Source organism: Patella vulgata, chromosome 8 (assembly GCF_932274485.2).
Source record: "Patella vulgata chromosome 8, xgPatVulg1.2, whole genome shotgun sequence".
Taxonomy (NCBI): Eukaryota; Metazoa; Mollusca; class Gastropoda; family Patellidae; genus Patella; species Patella vulgata.
In genome coordinates, this window is record NC_065886.2 from 50,843,105 (window position 1) to 50,862,253 (window position 19,149).

A 19,149-nucleotide genomic window follows, 5' to 3' on the forward strand; every position below is an offset into this window, starting at 1 on the left:
TGAACGTTATTTCTATGTTAGAAATAGAAACGATTTTCGGCTTTTCCGACGTACCGTAGGCCTGCTACAAAGAACCGTACTATAAACTATACGATCTTAATTAAAGGAGGTCTTCGTTCTCTTCATTCATAAATGTGTTTGTAATAAAGTAACGGGACTACAGGAATTACTAGAGTCGTCATACAGAAACAGGCGTATTCGTGCACAATGTGCACCAAGCCCTTAGGTTTGGCTGCGCCTGAGGCAATAAATAAAAAAAAAAGATAAATGGTCATTCTGAGCCGAGACATTAATAATAACCCCTCCTTAGATAAATGATTGCTCCCACACGGATAAGACTCAGTGAAAGACAAGCTCAAGAAAATGTTGACGTGTAAAAACTATCTTATAATCAATCCATGACTTGTCTTTGCAACTGGTTGTAACACAACGGCAAACTCTTACATGTCTGTTGTATGATGTGGGGTTATTGGATAATACGGGAAAGTAGTGTAGGATAACTGTTATTAATCAAAACTCGGGCATGCACCCTGAATTCGACCAGTGACTTCTGTCAAGACATGTTGATTTTCATGTGCTTTGGTGGTTATGTGAAAACTTAACATTTATATAGGACCTCTCAATATCAACGTTTTTGTTACACACGAGGATTATATAAGTCATACGTTGGAATTTGTTTTAATTTATCACACAGACAATATATTAATATGCTTTCTCTCATCATATGATGCATTACAACCGAATAATAAAATGTTCTGTATGTAGCCGTAGTAGGATACTTTACTTACAAAAAGGTGTGTAGATTACCAACCGGCCTAACTAAATACACGTATATATAGTCGATAATACAGAGGATATTTTATTATCAGCTGGGAAGATATCAAAATTGATTTATGTATTCCCCCAAAAATCAATTGTTACTTTAATCAGTGGAAGATAGGAGCAATTATTATAGTCAGTTCGAGAATAGGCAAAGGCCTAAGATCAACAAAGTAGCAGGAAGTTGATATTTTAATCTAGACAGTTATAAATTTCTAATATCCAGTGCAGCTGGAACTGCCCATACACTTCATAATACTACAGACAGCATCATGAGAAGGAATACTATTACTTTAATCAAATATTTACTTGGTGCTGCAATATTTTTGGCGGCAGGACCCATGGTGTTACGGTATCTATTTGGAAATAGACCACCACCCAGTGTAAAAGAAAAGCTTGTTGTGGTTGATAATCATCTTGTTAATGATGTGAATAATCAAGTACATGCTGCTGATGATTCGGTAAGTATATGATTTACATGGACATAATGGCCTGTAGTTAAACAAGCTTACAAGTGTGTGTTTGAGAACAAATAAACTAACTGGACAGACGTATTGAGAAGGGGATCATACCTGTTGATTTTAACAACTCTGTGACTACTGCCCATTTCTAGTCTCATAATCGATGTTAAGCAAACAGTTAAAATATTACACAGTCATTTCAGGGCTAAGATCTAGTTCAATCTTATTTTATTAATGTACTTGTGCTTGAGGGGCTTAAGAGGGAGGATATATGTAGAGAAAACCCACAATGTTGTACATGCGGCCCTACTCCTTGTCATGTATAAGTGGGGAATCAAAAACCATGCCCCTTAATTTTGACTCAATGACAGACCTATCCTTATGATCTAAAGTTCACGTGTTAAACCATTCGTCCACCTAACCCAGAGCCAGCTAGGAATGGATTTTTAAACTAAATGATTCATCTCACTTGCATTATGTAAAGAAAACTTTCTAAATCCAATATTAAAAATGTGCATTTGCATAGTGAGGAGTCACGGCCATTCACAGTTAGCTTATTAAGCCATCTCGGCCTAAGGCACATTTTTATGAATAAAACTTGTTGATTTTACTATTGTTTGATTTTTGGAACTGCTTCAGAGTCGTTCACGTAAAATTTGAATGAGCAAATCCCCATAACATTTTGATCAACATTTGAAGCCAAAATAAAGACCTACAGATTTAGCTCTTACATAATGCATGTTTAAATGTTGATTTTAATATTTAATTTGGAAAAAAAAAAGAAATCTTTTGATCTGTCCGCAATTGCTCGTGGAAGCTCTAGAGACCAAAGTTATCATCGGATTGACTTTAAATTTATGCACAGTGTTTAAGGTCATGAGACAACGAAGCCTAAAGACTTTTAACTATATGCGATAATTACTACTGGAGTTATGGACCTTGATCACTTTGAAAACTCTCGTGGATGCTCTTGAGACTAAATTCATCATCCGATTTACATGTACTTTAAATTTATTCACAGTATTTTAAAAGGTCATGGAACAACAAAGCCTATTGATTTCCAATGGTTTCTAATAAATATTGTCAGAGTTATAGCCCTTGAGAAATAGAACAGCTAAATTCATGATATTACATGTTTTGCATACTGGGGCAGAACTAGAAGTCAAACAAATTCTAATGATTTCATTTCTGATAATTATTTAGAGTATTGTAAATGTTTTCATTACCGACTCGGAAAAAAATATGCCATCCAAACTTTGATGGCTGCTTGGACGCTTACCTGCTGTGGGTGTATATATTTTATAGTCTGGCAACCTATATTTGTTTTGGCCAAACCATGCTGATGGGCAGCCTGTTCGGAGTGTTAAAGCTGTGTTTTCTTTACCAAATCAATAAAAAAATATATACCGGTATACATGTGATATTGATCCCCTTGAACAACTTTTACAATAATATTGTAACAAGATATTAAACAAACAAGTTGTTCAATTTTATATATTGAAAGTTTGTTGGTTCCCCCAGTCCTGGAATAGACTGACACAAACTAGGTCAGTATGGGACTAACATATGGTTCAATTTTATTTCAATAATTCACTTTCACGTAGGGGTCTTTAGCAGTGGGAGGACCCGGAGAAAACCCATGAGGTTGGACAGGCGACCCTACATTTACTCCTTGTCACATACAACCAGGAAATCGAAACCACGCCAGTTGACTCAATGACAGACTTTATGATACAACGCTAACCATTTGGCCGTCCAACCCACCTATTGTGGATGCACAACAGGCTAAAGTTATCATTTGATTAACTTTAAATCTATAAACAGGTGGACACAGTTCCAAAAGTTAATCAATGCTAATAATGATCTTAAGATGTGAGAAAATATATCCCAGAAGTACAGAGACAAACCCTGTCATTATTAAAATAATTAAAGTGGAGAGGTTGTACGACCCAAACCTATAAAATGTTTTAGTCGTCATTTTAATTATGTCTCAGAAAGAAATGATGATAATGGATGGCAGAGGTAGGAAACAACACAACTTTCTGGACAGCAATTGGGAATTCCGAACAACAGCAAAAATAGACTAAGACGAATCTACTACAAATATAATTACCTTTATGCAGAATCAATTAGAAATATGACATAAAAAAATTGATAAATTGATAATATATTCCACACAGCCATCAGAGTTACATTATAACTTTTCCTGAAGACAAAATATTATGAACTTAAATAAATCCTAATTTATGATAATCTTTATTCACGAAACCAACCAAGTTACAAAAATTTTGTTTTACATAATTTTCTTTATATTTATACTTTTCATTCCTCATGATACTATAAAAGATTTTAATTGTACATTAAATAATAGTTCCTTAAAATAATATATTTTATTAAACATCAGACTATTACTTAAAAGTATTTACATATTTTAGAAACAAGAAAAATGACAATATATTTTCAATGAATTTACACCTGTTTAAAATATACCAGTAACAGAAGTTTTCATTGATTTTTGCCAACTAACATTTTTCAAACTGTATTTAATGGTTTTGACTACACAGAAATATTCTAAACGACTAGTTAGGTCAGAATTATCCAGGAGGGTAGCAAACTGGTTCCTATAGACTTGATATCAAACATGTACATGCCATGTATTAATAAAAATTATTATGATTAAAATAATTTAAAAAAAACATAAATTTTAGTTGACATTAAAAACATTTCATCTGTTTTCTCACTTAATATTTGGTTAAACTAACATGTTCAATAAGAAATTTACCGAAAGTGAACTTAATTTACATGATTTTACAGAAGTTTTGACATTTTGATTGACTTTATCATTACAAGCTAACTCACACTTACTGAACTCGCTATTTATTATATAATCACCTTTAAAACATACATTTATGCAAGAGCTAAATATACCTATTGAAGGTCTTTCTTTAGGCCTGAAATGTTATATAAACTATTAATTAGACATTTATTAACACGAAAACTCTTGATGCCATCGGATGTCTTCGATATTAAGTAGATTAAAACGGTTCAGGCATATTTTGATTTAATTAAAAAATGGAGAAGCAAGGCTTAGCTTCGAACAACCAGTGCGGTGTTTGCAATTAATGCACACATCTTGTCAAATCTTCAAAGGCTAATATCTTCGCTCGCAATAGAGCAATTTGAATGAAATTTTCAATATATTCATTTTGCATTATTGATTTTCGAACTATTAGCTATGGCTAGCTCTTTATCTAAATCTTACATACGTGTAATGTATGTTTAAATATGGTTGTATGTGGATTTTCAACAGCTTCTAATAATTAAATGGGTAAAACGCTAGCTCGCTACATGGAGATCACATGTTCGATACCTATATTGGCCGAGAAAGTTCATCAGTATTTTCCGATGTTTCCCCCCGAAAGATGGGACAAAAAAAACTCTGAGCCTGAGGTTTCGTGTATACACTGGCGTGCACGGAAAAGATCCTTTGGCATTTGGAATTTGATATATGTAGGCCCTAGTGCCACTGCCCGGGCAAAATTTCCCTCCTAGCACACTGTATGGCGTATGCCCGTCTTCATTAGCCCAGTATTTTATTTCATATCTAATAATTAATGCAATCGTTTTTGCCGTTGACCATGTTAAAAAGTTATCATCTGATTGTGTTTATATGAAACCTATTGATTTTCAATAATTTTCTGATAATATAATACTTAAAAAATTATCATCCTTGATCACTTAATAAAAAAATCTTGAAGATTTTAAAATAATACATCTGTTATAATAATCTGATTATACTATATGCTTTCTTTATAGTAAGTCGTCAATTTTAATTACTTCTTGGTTTGTTACCCATGATAAGTTTTTCGTGCCTTGTAAAACATTTCATTTATGGACTGTATGGAATACAAGATTGGTTATAAATATATTCTATATAACCAGATTCTCTTCTGGTCTTATTACAGTCATACACAGCTGTATAAACTTATTGATTTATATAAAATTACATTGTAATAGCACTTTTCTAATTTATTCAAAGAATTGAACTTTCTCACTTTTAAAACCAGTTTAATGGTAGTTATACATAGTTATACATGTACCTTAACATTACCTGTCCAACCTCGTGGGTTTTCTCCAGGTCCTCTGGTTTCCTCCCACTGCTAAAGACCCCTACGCGCAAGCGAATTATTGAAATAAAAAATTGAACCATGTGTTAGTCCCGAAATAACCTAGTTTGTGTCGAGTGGACGTTAAACCCCATTTCTCTCTCTCTCTCTCACCTTAACATTAAAGTTTTTAAAACGTTTATTGAAGAACACATGCAATATTGTTACAAATTAATTTAATCTTACTATATTTGGGGGGGTTGGATGGTCGAATGGTTAGCGCATGCGCGTTCAGTCATAAGGTCTGTCATTGAGTCAACTGGCGTGGTTTTGATTCCCCGGTTGTATGTGACAAGGAGTAGGATCGCCTGTTTAACCTTGTGCGTTTTCTCCAGGATTTCCGGTTACTTCCCACTGCTAAAGATCATTACGCACAAGTCAATTATTAAAATAAAATTGAACCATATGTTAGACCTGAAATGACCTAGTTTGTGTCCAGTGGACATTAAACCCCATCTCTCTCTCTCTCTCTCTCTCTCTCTCTCTCTCTCCCCTCCAAAATCTGGTATTACATTTATGTGATTTAGAAAGCTTTACTAGTATTTAGTAAAAGAGCAGGTCCTGATAGCTAAAACTGTACCAAGACATACAGTGTAAGTGACGTAAATCCTATAGTCTTTCTTGTTTTACATGTTACACTAATATTAAACAAAGAAAATATCTTGATATTCTGCCAGTTTTCATTTACTAACTGATTTATAACACATCAAGTAGGCCAACTTCAATGAATATGACTATAAACCACATTTCACAGTTTTTATTGCAATACTATATTTATTTTTAAATATGAAAATCATCAATTTAGATATTATAGTTTACTGGGGTTTTTTTTGTCAAAGTATTTAATGTGTTTGCGCATTAAAAGAAGTGTTACTTACAATACTGTTATATTGAATATGAAATAGATCGTAGACATAATTTGGGACATATCCGTCAATCCATTTTAGATTTATATATGTAACTTTCAATTTGAATAATTTGATTAGTCGTTTTAAAAAAACTTTGTGCCACCTTAACTGACAGCTACGGTGTGAGGCATTATCGATGTAGTTAATTATGAACGCTGCATGCATCCTACATGAAATTGAAAATTTTCCACAAAATTCAATGAAAAGAGCATAGCTTAAAGCGATAATTTCATATTTTTAAGTTACATTTTTAAAATGTATTAAAATAAAGCCTTAAAATAGATGATATCTATAAACAGTTCTACCTTGTTAAAGAATAATCCTATTAATCCTATAATTCACTAATGTCAGTTGAGAAATTGGCAAAAATATCATTTTCAACTTCAAATTCAAACGTTTGAAGATAGCTATTCCATGTCGGGAATGGAAAAACAAGGGAGGTAATTGTGTTATTATTTCCGTGGTGAATCATTTTTAAGTGTGAGAATGATACCTATGATCGTTTAATAGTGAGTTGACAACTTATTGAGCAAAAGACATAGAACTAATTATGTTTTGACTTTCTTAGAAAATATGAAATTCTCGCTTTAAAGTAGCTAAGTCTCTAACTCAATATCATCCAAAATCTTCAGCATTGAAAACACAAATTATTTGTCTATTTAAATCAACATTGATGCTGTGATCTTACCGGAAAAAGATGGGCTTCTGATATCCAATATTTAAGACAAAATAAACATTTTACCATTGGTACACGAATTGTGTACCATAATGCATTTCAGCCCCAGTTCTAGCAAGAGACTCGAGGAACGAGGCTAGACATATTGCACCAAACCAAACGGCGTATGTAGACTGGAATAACCAGGCGCTAGAAATTTGCATTCGATTGAGACTGCTGGCTTATTTCGCGGAACATAACTGATTTGAAATTAGAGTGAAAACGGAAACCATTGAATGTATATCAGTTTATATACATTCATATTACAGTATTATATGAGTTCCGACCCACTTGTGTAAATTTCTAGGTCCCAATTGTTAGCGATTTAGCTCCTTTAAACATACATTATGCAAGAACTAAATCTGCCTATTACAGGTCTTTCTTATAGGCATTAATTAAATTATCCAGACCATAATCAACTCTCGATGTCATCGCTAGTCGGTAATATTTATTGGATTGGAATACATGTTGAAATGGATAATCGAAACTTTGTTAAATGTTGAAATGGATAATCAAGACTTTGTTTTTCATTGTACTGACTTTAGTAGAATGATGATCGAGGCTAGCCTAAAATTTTCAGCATATTTTATTTACATTGTACTTTATCTATTTTTTTAACTATTATAGCGAGAACTGTCAACTCTTATCTAATCTCCCATAATGTCCCTTTAAGATTGCTGAACGAAGCTGGCAATATTAAGACAACTTGTTGTAGGTAATGGGAGCATTTACGAGACACTTGTAACTGGTTAGGGCAACAACTCATGAAATAATTGTAACAGAAATTTTAGAGTTAACATGAACAAAATATTTGCTAGTAATAATATCATAACTTCAGCTCTTTGGGTTAAAGGCTCTTTGTCTTATGAACAGGGAGCCACAGTGGGTAAGTGGGTAAGACGTGGCTCGCAAGCCTGAAGGTTGGGTGTTTGGTCCCTGCATTGGCCAAGAAAGTTCATAAGTATTCACTGACGTGGTTCCCCCTTGTCAGTGGTGCAGGACAGAGGGCCTGACTAAGACAACTGTCTAGTCATTCGGATGGGATGAAACCGAGGTCCTGTGTATACATTGGCATGCACGTTAAAGATCCCTTGGCAGTTGGAATTCGATATAAGAGTAGGCCATTGTACCACTGGCCGGGTAAAATTTCCCTCATAGCACACTGCGGATGGCGTATGCCCGTCTTCATTAGCCCATTATCATTAGCTTCATTATCAAAAATCATTGAAAATTAATAGGCTTCTTCTTCTCTTGACCATAACACTGTGTATAAATAGACTTCTTCTTCTCTTGACCATAACACTGTGTATAAATAGACTTCTTCTTCTCTTGACCATAACACTGTGTATAAATAGCCTTCTTCTCTTGACCATAACACTGTATTTTTTCATGCGTTCCAAGGTGTGCCATTGGCAAAACAAGGCTGAGAACCACTGCTTTAGGGCGTACACAAGCAATTGTGGATGACAGACAAGACGGTGGGGAAGACAATAAAAAACACATTTCAACGTGGATACATAGAAATCAACACAAGTAAATACAAAGTCTTTATTTTCAGCCAAGTCAAATATTATTTGTACAAGTCAAGAAGGTACATGTAGCTATGGGTCTATATCCCTAATACTGCTCTTTTGATATGGAAGACAAGATGGGACAATATATTCATGATTTAATTGTGTTTCTACATTCCAGTTTCAACATTTTATATACAAAAGCAATATTTAAACTCATGATTGTTGTTTTTCTACATTTTTATGTTGACATTTCATGCACCAAATCAACATTTTAAACAAAATATTCCCTTTTATTTCAATTTCGGCGTAATATTTATATCATTAAATATTAAAATTAAAAAAGAATTTATTGATTTTTCTTTACAAAGAAGTAAATTGATTGGTTTCTGAAGGTATCTAAAAAATGTTTCAAAAAATCTTAAAGTTTAAATGTTAGTACTACAACGCCCTTTCATGTAATAATATTAGTAATAAATGTAGAAAATATTTTCATATGAGTTCAAACAGGTGTTTTCGGCCATCCCCCCCCCCCCCCTACTTAATAATTGAAGTATCTGTTGCAAATTGGTATATAACAGGTTTAGATACTGGTATAATTAAGGGATGATTATTGTTGTAAATACATGTAATGACCATTAGTAATAGTAGAGTATATTTATTAAATACCAAACTATAAATCACCGGTCATGTTAAACTGTCTAGTTATACATGTACTATAAATCCTGACTGTAACATGTATACAAGATGTCAAGTGTAACAGGATTCCTGTGTAACTAATAATAATATATAGCTCTAGTAACTTACTAAATTAAAATCAGTTTCAACCTCTAACCACTAAATCTCCTTGATTTGGGTCAAAGTAAAACTATTGGGTTGATCAGATGTGGTATGTTTTTCAGGCATAAGACTAAGAGTAATAAGACAATTTTATTTTTTTTTGTTATAAACAATATTTTTTATTCAGATTTGTATCTGAATATAGGGATTGGGGAACAGGTATATAGCCTATATTAAACCTGTCTCCCTGTTTAATTCAATTTCTGTTTTGAAAGATTAAGCACAATTCGCACTTTTGTTTTTACTAATTTGGGTCTTTTGTGTCAACACATGATCAGTTGTATCTCAACATTAGCTTAACTCGTACATGTGGACGTAAACTATTGTCCAAGACTGTTATCCTGCACAAAAAAACAAATTAACATTTTGTTTTTGAAATCAGATCAAAATGTCTGCAAATTTAAATATAGTTATGTTATCACTCATATTAAGAAAATTAATTTAAAGAGCACATCAAGTGAACAAACAAAATTTCCTGTACTTATAATCAGTGGTCATATATATATATATATAAATACTTTATGACAAATTCACAGCAATCTGATTAAAATTATTCGACATATTACCGTTTTTGTATCAGGCACTCAGAAACACTGTTCAATCTTTCATTTACAGCCTTAATCAGATTGATTGGCCGGTGCCTCACAGGAACCACACAGACAATATACACTATTAAGGTCTTATCACTCCATAAACATCACCAGTTGACTAGTGTGTATTGACGGTTTAATTAAACATGCATTATGCTAGGGTGACCCATGTACTCACAGAAATACAGTCCACCGCTGATAGTTCGAGACTACCACTGAAGCGTGCACATTCGCCGTGCCGAGACCAACTTTCTGACAGTATGATACTATAAATAGCCATGGCACGTGCAATTCTCTACAAATCTATCAACTATTACAGCCGTAAAAAATTTATTGTTGACGATTTTGAATAGCAGTAAAATTAAGCTTCTTGGTTATTACAGCAGATTTAGAAATTACGTTCGTTTCATTTTTTAAATCGCTTTATCATTAACTGTACCGTTAAGAGCGGCATCTTTTGGTTTAGTACAAATAATATCTCTGAATCACTCGGGTTAGACAGGAACATGAAACTAGCAATAGTTTCATTTTACTTTTACAAGCTTCTTAAAACGATTGTTGAGTTGTCTAAAGTGCTTATTTCTAAATTCAATTTCTTGTTCTAGCTTTCTGTTATGTTTCGTAAAAAAGTAGTCTTGATTATCCCGACCTGTCAATCAGACGTAGAATGGTCGATAGACTGGTTAAGCGAGACTACATGTAATTTCAAAACAAGGGCACGTAACCTATCTTTTACTCAAAAGTGTCTGGATGTTATGGACGACTCTTGGAACCAGTTTTCAGTCTATTATTTCTACATGATTAATGGTCATAGCTTATTAAGTACAACATGATCGTTTATTTAGTGACTATAATTGTGTGAAACTGATTTGAGGCTTGGCATATATATAAATATTGTGGCGTAATTGTCGAGATATATGGAGATATTTATTTATGGTGGGTCACCCTAATTATGCAAGAGGTAAATCTGCCTATTGCAGGTCTTTCTTTAGGCCTGAAATGTTTTCTAAAGTATTAATTAGACATTAATTAACTGATCCAGGCCATAATCAACTCTCAATGGCATCAGATTTCTCCGATATTAACTAGATTAGAATGGTTCAGCGATACTTTGATTTAATCAAATATGGAGGACCGAGACTTAGCTTCGATCAACCAGTACGGTGGTTGAAATTATTGCACACGTCTGTCAAACCTTCAAAGGCTAATATCTTCGCTTGCAATAGAGTAATTTGAATGAAATTTTCAAATTATTCATTTTACATTATCTACTTTCGAACTATTATAGCAAGAATGGCTAGTTCTTTATCTAAATCTTACATAATGTATCTTTAAGATACCTACTGACCTAATCATTACTTCATTATAATTATCTACATGTACGCTACAAATCACTATTATTCAATGCATTTTTAAGAGCTGACCTTCTAGTCTTGAATTGTCATAGATTACATACTTTATCATCTTTGTGTTGTTGAGAATTGTGGAAATTCCAGCAAAGAAAAGGGACATAATTTGCATCGGTTCTCTTCTATCAAAAGTAAATACATTCTGGGTCACTTGATGTGCTCTTTAAATTAATTTTGATAACAATATTTAAATTTGCTAGACATTTTGATCTGATTTCAAAAATAAAATGTTAATTTAAGAGACAATTTGATGTTGTCCTTGACTGTATGGTACAAATGTCTGTAAATGTAGAAATAGACATCAAAATGAAAAAGGTTACCAACCAAATCTGTTGAGCGTTATCACTAGATATGAAAACATCCTTTGGGTACATTAAGTTCAAACTTACTCAATGATATGAAATACAATATTCTCTATTTGGATGATTCAAAGTAAATAAATGTGTGAAAGAAAAGCTCCAATGATTGAATTAAGATCAGAGATCTAGAAAGTTATCTATCATTTCATTATTGACAAAACCTATATGACTCGATTTACAGTCAATATTGAAATGTTTGATTTATTAACATCTATTATTCACTTGTCAGCTAACCTCACATTATGTCAAAAATGACGTTGATATGTGCATATTTTGATCACAGTAGTCTGTGGTCCGCTGTCACAAAGAATACAGCAAATAAGCAAAATTTGGTGTTTGTCATTTGGTGTTTGTTTTAACATATTATAGCCTACCTTAAAAAGAAAACAACCTCCTACACATGCACCAAATGTGGCACATTGGATGAAATGAAATGAAATGAAATGGGGAATAATGTCCTACTGTTCTGCTCCGACTGGGCTAATAAAGACAGGCATACGTCATACATTGTGCTATGAGGGAAATTTGGCCTCCTCTTATACATGTATATCGAATTCCAACTGCCAAGGGATCTTTTATGTGCACGCCAATGTATACACAGGACCTCAGTTTTTTTATACCATCCAAACAACTAGACAGCAGTCCTTGTCAGGCCTCCATCCTGCACCACTGACAAGAGGAAACCCTGTTGGAAAATCCTGATGAACTTTCTCGGCCAATGCAGGGATCGAACACCCGTCCTACCCACTTAGCCACCATGGCTCCCCCACATTGGATGAATTAAAGTCACACATTGCATTCCTGTGAAAATGATAAAACTAGGCAGTAAGCCTACTCGTGATTGTAACAGATTTTATTATTTCGTGTACATCTTTTTTTATAAGGCCCTTTTTTTTTCAGTTTGTAGAACCTTGTAAACCTTCAAACTGCGAACTATTTCAAATTGTCTTGTAAATGCCCTCCCCCTGCCCCCATTACCTACAAAAAAAAAGAAGCAACAATCCTTGTTGACAACTCGGACGATTTAGCTGCTATGGGTGTATGTTTCATTGCCTGGCAACCTATCTTAACAAATGTTACCTTTCCTTCATATTAATCTGTTTTCAGTGAAATCTTTAAGGAATTAATCTGACAAATGCTAAGTATGTCTATTATTTTTACAAGAAGTAGACGTGGGTACAAGAGTTGTATCACTCATCTGAACAATTTCACGCATGGTATAAAGGTTGGTCAACCCTCATCTAAAAGGACAAAACTGAAAAAGTTGGCTCTGTCCTATAATCAATGAAATGAAAGTTTTAAAAGTTGATCCAGTAATTTATAAGATAATGACTTGAGTAAGTAAGCTGTGTTTAAATTGGGGAAATTCTAATAATTTATAAATACAATATTTGTAGGGTCCAGGTGCTGATATTGCACATGGTGAAACTAGATTGGTTGATTGGCATGATTATAAAGCTATAGCTAAAGAAGAACAAAGAACAGGTAAGATGATTGATACACCTGTTTGTGAACAACAGGTGTTTTTATGGTAGATGTTATATTAAAACGTGGCACATGTACAGTATCTGTATAAACTATACAACATAGATATACTTTGAGAGCCTAATCAATTCTTCATATACACATGTAGTGCCCAATATCTCCTTAATCATTAAAACATATTATTTCCTTGGCTTGATGGAATAAACACACAGGCCTTCAATCACTACACATCTTCAATTCAACGGGAGCAGTGTGAGGAGGATGGCCGAATGGTTAGCGTGCTGCATCATAAGGTCTGTCATTGGATCAACTGGCGTGGATTTGATTGCCTGGTTGTAGATGCCAGAGGTGTTGGGTCGCCTGCCCAACCTCTGGTTACCTCTCACTGCTAAAGACACCTACGCTAGCAAATTATTGAAATAAAATTGAACCATATGTTAGTCCTGAAATGACTTAGTTTGTGAGGTGCACGGAACTGTGGGTAACTAGAAACATCAACGCTGATTGGTTAATCAAATGTCTGACGTCATAGGGTCAAAAGCTGCTCGTATGACATCTGACACGACCTTCCACTACAACAGGTCAGATCTTCATGTAGTAGAGGCCATCAAAAGGATAAAAAGAATGAAACAAAATATAGATGTGTATTATAATCAGATGGATCCTATCACAGATATCTGGGACTATGTCACATAATTTAAAACAAATTTCTTCGTATTGATAACGTTTTAATGTTTTTTCTTTCAAAACCATAGAGAGCTTAGCTATATAGAAATGAAATGGGGTTTAATGTCCTACTGCTCCGCTCGGACTCGTCTAATGAAGACGGCTTAGCTATATATGTACATGTATCTGTATAAACAGTATGCCCAATAGATCCTCTCCATTCTCAAGAGATCGGTATGGTTCAGTTGTCTTTAACAAACTATTTAGTATACAGATGGGGAGCGATACAGGTCATTAGGTAGATCGTTGGATATTTCACTCATTTGGGACCTTTTCTTTGATATCAGACCCCAAAATATAACTCCAGTACATTATGGAGGGCTATGAAAAATGTCAATTAGAAAAATCTTATATTTCATAATAGAAGATCTAGTAAAATTATCTTTAACAACAATTGTGTAACTTTCATATCACCCTGATTAATACCCTAGAGCTTGAACACTATACTTTAATAATAATAATCTCTAATTCTTTCATCTTCAGGCTCTTGATTTATCAGTGATATAATAGATATCATGTCAGATAATAAAATAATCTTCTTTGTCATTTTTATATGCCCACACTATTTTGTTTTTGCCCATATTCGTCTGCATGTCAGGGTGTCTATTCACATTTATTTTTGTGGACACTCCAAGTCTGAAGGTCACAATGTTTATCAAATTTTGATGAAACTTTAAACATGTTTATATCCCAGATTTCTTAAAAGGTTTGATTTTAGTACATATCATCGAATCGTAACTGCTTACTGCTTGGATTATTTCCCTTGATTGTACAAAAATCACCTACAAAGCTTGTGAGCTCTCTGGAGGTCAAAATACACTATGAGTGGAAAGTGGGCTTTTACTAACCATTAAAATTGTCCCCCCCCCCCCTTTAATCAAATAATGACAAAGCACGTAATTGTAATATATACACCAAGGCTGTGGACCCACAATTTTTTTCCGATTTAGAATGGATAAAACTAAAAATGTAGGTTAAGCCTCAATCCCATTTTCCATGTACGTGGTTTTCATGCGCAATTTTGCTGGTTACATGGAAATTGTCCAATTTTATTTGCATTAAACCGACTTTTTCTCCAGCGGAAACGGCGCAAAAGGTTGTACATGGGAAACAATAACTTGTTTAACATCATTTTATCTTCCTGTTGACTAAATTAGTAGCCTATTGTAAACTTTCTTGATAAAACCTTTAACAACCAGTTTCTAACATTGTCTTTGATCTATTCATTATTCAACATATTTTAAAAATGATGCATCTGTATGTAGTAATTGTTGATGAATTAGAATACATTGTTCAAGGTTTGCACACTCTTAAAACTCCTTGAAAATCCTGGAAAAATGAAAATGTGATTTCCAATACTGGAAAATCCTGAAAAAACAAAATTACTCCTTAAAACTCCTGGAAAATTAACATTTGTGGTTTTGCTAATATATAAAACTGAACGTAGTCATCAAATGTTTCTTCAAAAGTTCACAAGTTCGTCGCCGTAAATGTACTCGTCTTCGGTATTTTATTTCTAAAAGCCATAGTAAACCTATAGTAAAATGTTAACCAATCAGACTATATCTAGGTCAACCCATTTACCAATCAACTGTTCCGATTTTAAAATATTCATAGTTTGGGTATTACATCATGATGTAGAATTCTATACAGGGTCTCCTGGAATCTGGTAAATAACTCCACACCCTGTGTTGATTCCATTATTAAAATATTATTAAACTGCTTCAGAGAGAATCCATCTTTATGCCAAAGATATGATGTTTGGTATCGACTTGAAAATGGCTGGGGGGTTGGATGGCCAAATAGTTAGCGTGTGCATGTTGTATCATAAGGTCTGTCATTGAGTCAACTGGCATGGTTTTGATTCCCCGGTTGTACGTGACAAGGAATAGGGATGCCTGTCCAACCTCGTGGGTTTTCTCCGGGTCCTCTTGTTTCCTCCCACTGCTAAAGACCCTTATGCGCGAGCGGATTATTGAAAAAAAATTGGACCATATGATAGTCCTGAAATGACCTAATTTGTGTGGAGTGGACATTAAACCCTCTTTCTCTCTCTCTCTCTCTCTCTCTCTCTCTCTCTCTCTGAACATAGTTGAACAAGTAAGTCACAATATATTATTGTTTTACAGGACCAGGTGAACAAGGCAGTGCTGTTATTTTATCAGCTGAAGAAGAAAAGAAGAAAGGAGATTTATATAAAGTTAACGGTTTTAATGCCTATACTAGTGATAAAATATCATTACAAAGAGCTTTAAAAGATATTCGTCATCCACAGTAAGAGATCTTCCTTTAGTTTCTCAAACAATCAATATTTGTATACTCCCTGTACCGTATAATGACACCTACCATATACTAACATGGTAGGGGCCATTGGACAATTGTGCTTGGTGAACAAATATACAAACACACACCCAATAACAACTTATTAATCAAATTAATAAATTTACATAATTGTTGAAAATTTGGGCCAATTAATATTTTTTTATGAATGTCACATTGTGCAAAATCTCTAGGTGTCAAAAAATAAGTATAAAATTCTAGAAGTGGAAGACCGGCACACGTCTTAATTATTGGAAATCGTTTAATTTGTATGTGGTTAACATCTGCCAATGTTTGTAGGCGTTTTTACTTTTTTACTTGGGCTATATTTATCCTGCTATAATACACTGTAAACCGGGTATTATTTAATCTTGTGTATTTAGCACTAATTTCTTTCACATTCATTCAATATCAAACATTTTTACAAATTTTTAAACAAAGATTTGATATTAAATGAATGTGAAAGAAATTGGTGCTAGATACACAAGATTAAATGATACCCACTGATCTTATATGTGCTGATATGTGCTGAGCTTATTGAGTTCTTAAATTTCAGAGCAAATAAAGATGTTTTTTATTAATCAATCAAACATGATATTCTAAGTACAGTGGACTCCGTCACATCTGACATCTGAATACTTCAGCATTCTGTGAAATCCGTCATTTTCATATTCCGATTTCTTTCCTTATTACTTCAACCAAAAAAGTTTTGAGTAGTCCGGATTCTGAATATTCCGAATTCCGACATCAATCAGGGGTCCCTTCACACGATTTTCATTCAATTAACATTGCATAATCCGCCCTTCAATTAGTGGGTGTTAACCGACAAGCAATCACCAATCAATTAGCTGCGAACATAAAAGATGTGTCAGTCTTTGTTGATTACATCGATAATTTGATAATCTCTTGTAAGTGTGACCGTACCGATTTGACATTATAGCCGATTTTCCCCGACCTACACAGAAAGAATTAGCCATCAAGTATTCAATTGGCCATACTACAGTATCCAACATTTTAAAGCAAAAATATGAATTCAAACAGAAGTTTTCCAATAACTTTAACAGCTGTAAGAAACGATTTTACTTGAACGCTAAGTTTGAAGACATCAACAGAATGATGCACGAGTGGTTCAATGGCATGGACAAAGGTACAATAATACCGTACTTCCAGTATTTAGGGAATTGAGTATTCCATCATGCTGTATAATCGGACATATTGTATCGATCCTGTACGATGTCGGAATTGACGGAGTCCACTGTATATTTATTTCATCCTCTATAAAATGATTATTCTGTTAATTTTATTATAGGTGCAAAACGAAGAAATATTTAAATAAATTACCAACAGCTAGTGTTATTGTTCCATTTCATAATGAACATTGGTCAACTTTATTACGGACAGCTCAGAGTGTCATCGACAGATCTCCTAAACATCTATTGAAAGAAGTTATTTTAGTAGATGATTTTAGCTCAAAAGGTAAAAAAGTAATTTATGTGTAAGAGATTTATTATTGTCGTAAGAATGGAAAGGTGTTCATGTCTCCTCAACTCAATACTTTGGTTATTTTTTAGATGAACATAATATTGTTGTTTTATTTCTATGGTTATGTGGGCAGGGTAGGAGAATTTTGTCAATGGCATTTCTGCCTACTCTCGGTAGATTACCAGTTGTCATGGGTTCTTTTCAGGGACTAAAATAAGGTTATTAAACTTAAATTCTTATAGCACAGATTCTGTGGCTGCGGGGGTTCTATTTGGCCTCCGGAACAGTGCAACTGACCACAAGAGGAAACACTCATTAGGGGTTAATGCTGCTATCGCTGGCTGGTCAGCATTAACCAAATATTGTTATGTACATTGTCTTGTTATATTTCATATTTTATCATTTCTTGATAATGACTAGAGAAGCCTAGTCAAAATGTCGCTCAGTAATAAGCAGTAATTGTATTCCATAGAATTGTGACCTGTATATTACAGTTCAATTACTAAATACCATTGAAACAACTTAGAAAGTATAACTTATTTATTGCCTAAAAATACTAGTGCACAAGAAATAATTGAATCGTGAATATATTGTATTGATATTAACATGATATATAACTATAAATTATTACAGAACATTGTAAACAACCTTTAGATGATTATGTTAATGAACATTATACTAATGTACGAGTTGTTAGAGCCAAGAAGAGGGAAGGGTTAATACGAACCCGTCTACTAGGAGCTAGAGCTGCTAAAGGAGATGTAGTGATATTTCTTGATTCTCATTGTGAAGCTAACATCAACTGGTTACCACCTTTATTAGGTAAGATTTGGCACAAAATTTTAACATTTTAGTTCTGGAGACACTATGTTCTTGTTGGGAATTGAACCCACAACATTTTGCCTCAAGTCTTCTGGCATAGAATAGATACATACACATCTAACAAATAAATGCCAGAAATAAGAGGACCAAACACTTTGTTTAAAACTTTGTAAAAATCATTTAAAACTACCCAATTTGTACTTGTGTCCAGTTTAAAGCTGATTATTTGTGATAACGAGTGTCCAATTTACAAGTGTTTAATTTCTCAATCACTGTTAAAAATTAAACAATCCAATTTATTATTGATGTATAATGATTAATTTTTAACAGTGGTCAGGAAATTAATTAATAGTTTATATAACATTTCATGCCTAAAGAAAGACCTGCAATAGGCAGATTTAGCTCTTGCATAATGCATACTTAACATATCCAGACCATAATCAACTCACGATGCCATCGCTAGCCTGCTATATTTACTGGATTTAGATTTGACTAAAATTTTCACGATATTCTCTTTACATTATCTATTTTTGTCCC

At 33.7% G+C, this 19,149-nt stretch overlaps 1 protein-coding gene across 1 annotated transcript in view; it reads left to right on the forward strand.

Moving 5' to 3' along the window:
* The first annotated feature begins 331 nt into the window (after positions 1-331).
* Positions 332-19,149, forward strand: part of LOC126830235 (putative polypeptide N-acetylgalactosaminyltransferase 10) — a 28,563-nt gene continuing 9,745 nt past the window's right edge. Inside the window, exons 1-5 of the mRNA XM_050560586.1 lie at positions 332-1,280; positions 13,176-13,263; positions 16,119-16,263; positions 17,618-17,784; positions 18,424-18,612. Of these exons, the coding sequence (XP_050416543.1) occupies positions 1,092-1,280; positions 13,176-13,263; positions 16,119-16,263; positions 17,618-17,784; positions 18,424-18,612 (778 nt within the window). The 5' untranslated portion in view covers positions 332-1,091. The remainder of the gene's footprint in view (positions 1,281-13,175; positions 13,264-16,118; positions 16,264-17,617; positions 17,785-18,423; positions 18,613-19,149) is intronic.